General features: G+C 34.3%; 1 protein-coding gene across 4 annotated transcripts; it reads right to left on the bottom strand.

The window, feature by feature from the left end:
- Positions 1 to 1250: 1250 nt before the first annotated feature.
- Positions 1251 to 4394, bottom strand: LOC129317596 (transcription termination factor MTERF2, chloroplastic-like). 4 transcript variants are annotated; one of them, XM_054961922.1, is made up of 3 exons: positions 4249 to 4394; positions 1617 to 4098; positions 1251 to 1469 (listed from the first exon to the last, which is right to left on the bottom strand). In XM_054961922.1, the coding sequence occupies exon 2, from the start codon at positions 4007 to 4009 to the stop codon at positions 3047 to 3049; it is 963 nt and encodes a 320-aa protein (XP_054817897.1). In that variant the 5' UTR covers positions 4010 to 4098; positions 4249 to 4394; the 3' UTR covers positions 1251 to 1469; positions 1617 to 3046. The 4 variants fall into 4 exon arrangements, with proteins under 4 accessions (XP_054817897.1, XP_054817896.1, XP_054817894.1 ...); XM_054961921.1 differs by having other exon boundaries at positions 1617 to 1691; positions 1822 to 4391; XM_054961919.1 differs by having other exon boundaries at positions 1617 to 2012; positions 3011 to 4391.
- Between the last annotated feature and the right edge of the window lie 446 nt (positions 4395 to 4840).

The following is a 4840-nucleotide window of genomic DNA, read 5'->3' as shown; positions in this document are numbered from 1 at the left end:
CCTATTTTGATATTCTCAGAACAATTTTGTAAATTAATTTTTTTTAGAATAAGTTTTGCAAGCAAAAGATGAGAAACATCTGGTTAAATTATTATTCCAAAACAGTGAAATAAAAGATGAAAAAATATTAATTTATTAGCATAATTGTTCTTAATGAAAACATGACTTTTTTTTGCCTTTTCTCTAATTTTGTTGAATAAAAAATAATAAAATATTTAAAAAGTGCTCTTATTTTTTATAACAACTTTCCATTTTTGTAATTCCGTTGCTCAATATCCTAAAAAATCTAAGAGCATTATTACTTATTAATCCAAGGCTATCTAAGGCTCTTCGAAGGAAAGTACGAAAGAAAAAAATATACTTTAACTTTATATATATATATATAATATAAGCAACATATAGTACAATATTGTTGATTGCTGTGCAATTCTCAATTCCCAAAAAGAGAAACCAAAAAATCCAGATTTTAACAGCATTGTAAATTGTAATTAGTATAGAGAAGGTCAATAGCTAAACCACCAAAAATTCAAACGTAGAAATATTTTGTAAATAATAATACTAACAGCATGTTTATACTATGAAACCTGTGTTGCCTCCCCCCCCCCCCAAAAAGAAAGAAGAAAATAAAGGGAAAACTACAATAATGAGACTAAACTTGTAAAGATCAACTACTTTGAAGGCATAAACTACAATTAGAAAGCACAAAATCAGCAAGACCAAAAAAAAAATAAAGCCGGTAATTCAAATCAAGCTTGAATACATTTGAAAAAATTTAAGACTGAGCTTGGCTACATTGACTTTTAAGAGGGTAGGATATTTTAAATTCGACCTGATAAGCCCAACCCATAAAATTTCCAACTCTGTATGTAAAGTAGGTAATTTTGGCCAAGCCGAACCCAATGAAAAAATGTTAAAGCCGAGCTTGACTATATGAGTTTTTTTAAAAGCGTAAAATATTTTAAATCCAATCTGAATAAATTCAACTTGAATTAAGTCTAGCTAGAATAAGCCCGGCCCGCCATAAATACCGGCTCTACAAAAAACCAAGGCCCCAACCATTCCTGTTCTCAATCTCTCATCATGAACGCTAAAAGGACTCCTAAACATACAAGAGTAAATTAATTAGTTAAGATCAACTCCCTAATTCCTCAATCCAGACAAACAGATTATGTAGTCTCATCACATCCAACTATAAAATGGCTAAAAAATACTGATAATAGAAATAGATGCATCACCAAAAGGCATAAGGATATAAGAACTGTGTTATGATTAAGAAAATTGAATGATAAACTCCACATATATAGATATCATACAAGTTGATGCCTTGCTAAAAGAATACAGACAACAAAATTAGAGTAAGATTAGAAGAAAAACAATTGAACAATTATAATAAAGTTGACAATCAAAGCTCAATCATATTCTCCCAGAAGTAATTGGCGTCCCTCCCAGAAGTAATTGGCTTTCCTCCTCTGCAAAGGAGAGCAGATGAGGGATTACTCCAAATCTGACCATTAAATTGGATTTAATGATTTAAATTTGATAATTTTTAAAAGTATAGATTTAATTAAACGGTTCAAATTTGCAATTGAGGACAAAAATAGTGGAGAGAAACTCACCCGCTCCCAAAAACTGTCAAGGACTGAACTTTAGGAACGACTTTTATAAATGTCCAATAACTTAGAAACACTTTCCTGAAATGGAATCACAAATTTTTCCAGAAATTTTGTTTCACATAATGCGACCAAGGAACACAAGGACATGTCCCTTTTCATTAAACCATTAATTTTCAAAATTTTAAAAACTGAGAATAACTAAATCTACCAATTGCAAACCCATTTCTTCCACAAGAAACTTCATTGTGCTTGTGATTTTGTCTTCTGACAGCAGCATACAAAATGGTAACTTCCAGAATGCTGAAAAAGTGACATCCCTAGGCCAGCCACACCTTTCAAAGATATCAAGCTTTGACTCCCAGGTTGATTTCTTTGTTAGCGATGACACATGAAGTGCACCTATGAACAAAACCTTAAAAGTTGGAATTACTGCTTTCCTAATAGACTGGACATTTTCAACGAACTTTGCATGATCCACAAGAGCTACGCCTGGAAACTTAGTTATTAGAAAAGAAACAGAAGATTCAGGCACTCCAAGCCCTCTCAAAAGTTTTATGTATGGATCTCCATTTCAAGCATCAAGTTTGGGAAAATCCTAGGCTGGGTATCTTAAAGCTTTTATGACTTTCTGACTGTCATCAAGTAAACTCTCAAGAGACTCATACCGGAAAACTATACATTGCTTTAGGCTCAAAAAAAAAAAAAAAAAACAGAACACGATGGGAAGCCCTAGCAATTTCCATTCTGGGTCACCAAAGATCCTTGCCAAGGAGGAGTGAGGGATTGAAGGTAATTTTTATGATTAGACTATTTTTCTACTTTAAATCAGTAATATAGAAATAAGTAAAGAATGCAATAACTAAAAAAGATAAAGAATAGTAATAGATGTAGATAATGATTTTAATATTTGATTATTTAAACTGCAGGGAGGGAATAGGATTCTTGTGCTGTCCTTGAACTACCCTTGGGAAGACTCATCACATCCTTATAGGGTGAAAAAAACAAATGAAGCAGTGCATATTGAAATCCCAAAATTTGGAGAGCAATTACTATGGTGAAAGCAGAAGCTGGAGTCTTAATGTATGCATCTCAAATTTACATGAGCACTCCTCATGGCTTGCTAAACTAATCCAATAAGCATGCAGATGCACCACATGATCACCCTAAGACACTCGTGTGATTTCATCTTACACCGAAACAAATTCACAGTATCACCAAAAGGCATAAGGATACAAGAACTGTGTGTTATGATAAAGAAAATTGAATGATAAACTCCATATATATAGATATCACGCAAGTTGATACCTAGCTAACAGAAAATAGACAACAAAATTAGAGTAAGATTTGAAGCAAAACAGTTAAACAATTATAATAAAAAGTTGAGAGTCAAAGCTCACAATCATACTCTTCCAGAAACTCCTGAGGACTAAACTTCAAGAACAGCTTTTATAAATGTCCAATAGCTGAGGAACGCTTTCCTGAAACGGGATCACAAATTTTTCCAGAAATTTTGTTTCACTCATTGTGACCAGGGAAGAGAAGGACGGGCCCCTTTTTATCGAACCATTAGTTTTCAAAATTTTAAAAACCGAGAATCTAGGAATTATCCTTTGCTTCAAGCTATAGCCAAGAAATGCGGGGCAACTAACAATATCTACCAATGGCAAACCCATTTCTTCCACAAGAAACTTCATTGTGCTTGTGATTTTATCTTCCGACAGCCGCATGAAATTTGGAAACTTCCTGAATGCTGAAAGAGTGGCATCCTTGGACAAGCCGTACGTCTCATAGATATCCAGCCTCGACTCCCAAGTAGATTTCTTCGTGATTGCTAACACAGAAAGTGCCTGGATGAACGCAGCCTTGGAAGGATCGATTCCTATCTCCTTTGCAAACTTGACATGTTCAATAAACTTTGCCGGATCTATAAGCGCGGCCCTTGCATAATGAGTAACCAGTAGAGAGACAGAAGACTGAGGCACTCCATGTTCTCTCAACACCTTTATGTTTGAAAGTAAATTCGTTGGATCCTTATTGTGCCAACCCCATTGTTTAAAAGCCCTATTGGCGTGATCATCGTCACCAAGTACGCTCTTAATGACCTCATAACGGGGGATTATATTTTTCTTCAAGCTCAAGAATAAGTTTTCACAATTTGATAAGATGAGTTCTGGCAGTTCAGACCTTGAAAACCCTATAGACCGGAAAAACCTTAGCTTCGGCGAAAGTGTCGCTTCAGGCTTCGCTAAAAGGGCGCGTGGACACTTTTCCACAATTTTAGAGATCTGGGCATCTGAGAATCCATAAGTCCTAAATAGATTAAGCACCAAGTTAGGTTTATCAGAGCCTTTTAGTTTAACCCGTTTGGATACTTCAATAGCTGCTTCGGAAGGCATGTCCAGTGAGTCTAAGAGATAATAAAAAGTAAAAGAATCATGTTCTCCAGATTTTCCTTTTCGTTGATTTGATTCAGACACTTTCGAAACTGAAGAAAAGGAATTGAAAATGTGGGAAACATTGTGATGGAGGGAAACAAGATGGGTCCTCTTCTGGCAGGGGATTAAAGTAAATCTTGCAATGACAAAAGTAAGCATCAATGAAAGAATGGCTGAATGAAGAGTGACGAAAAACTCACGCAACGCGAGATGTCAGCTCCGATCTTCACAGAACAGATGCAGCAGAATCCCTCGATCGAATTTTTTCATATTTGGAGCGCATTGTCCTTTTTACAGTCTCAGTGGAAGAAGAAAAGAAGAAAGTCGAAAAGGGTTAAAAATTTTGGAAAGGGGGAGGGTGGGGAGGATAGCACAGAAGGGAAGGAGGACCATCGACGTAAATTAATATTAATTAAAGATCAATTAATTTAAAAATTACACTGTAATCCATTCATTATTGACTGGTATTAATTTATCATGTCAACAGATAAAATTGTTTCTAAAATAAAAAAAATACCCTTAATTGTCATCCGCTATTGAAACCTTTGTCAGAGCTTCAATATTAGCGACATGTTTTTAAAGAATATTTAATTTAGGTGGTGAAGGAAAGATTTGATCCTATCAACCTTAACTACTTAAAAAGCTTGACAATTAAATCACTCACTTTAATTATATATGAAAAAAAAGGAAGTAAATCAATCTTCTAACTACTTCTATATTATAACATAATAGTTTATTGTTAATTTTTAAATGACACTTATTATTTTACTAATATTATTTGTTAATCTGACA

This window comes from Prosopis cineraria, unplaced genomic scaffold, assembly GCF_029017545.1.
Source record: "Prosopis cineraria cultivar Desert tree isolate PC_DT_omini unplaced genomic scaffold, ASM2901754v1 PC8, whole genome shotgun sequence".
Classification (NCBI taxonomy): domain Eukaryota; kingdom Viridiplantae; phylum Streptophyta; class Magnoliopsida; order Fabales; family Fabaceae; genus Prosopis; species Prosopis cineraria.
This window is presented reverse-complemented; position numbering and strand designations above follow the sequence as displayed.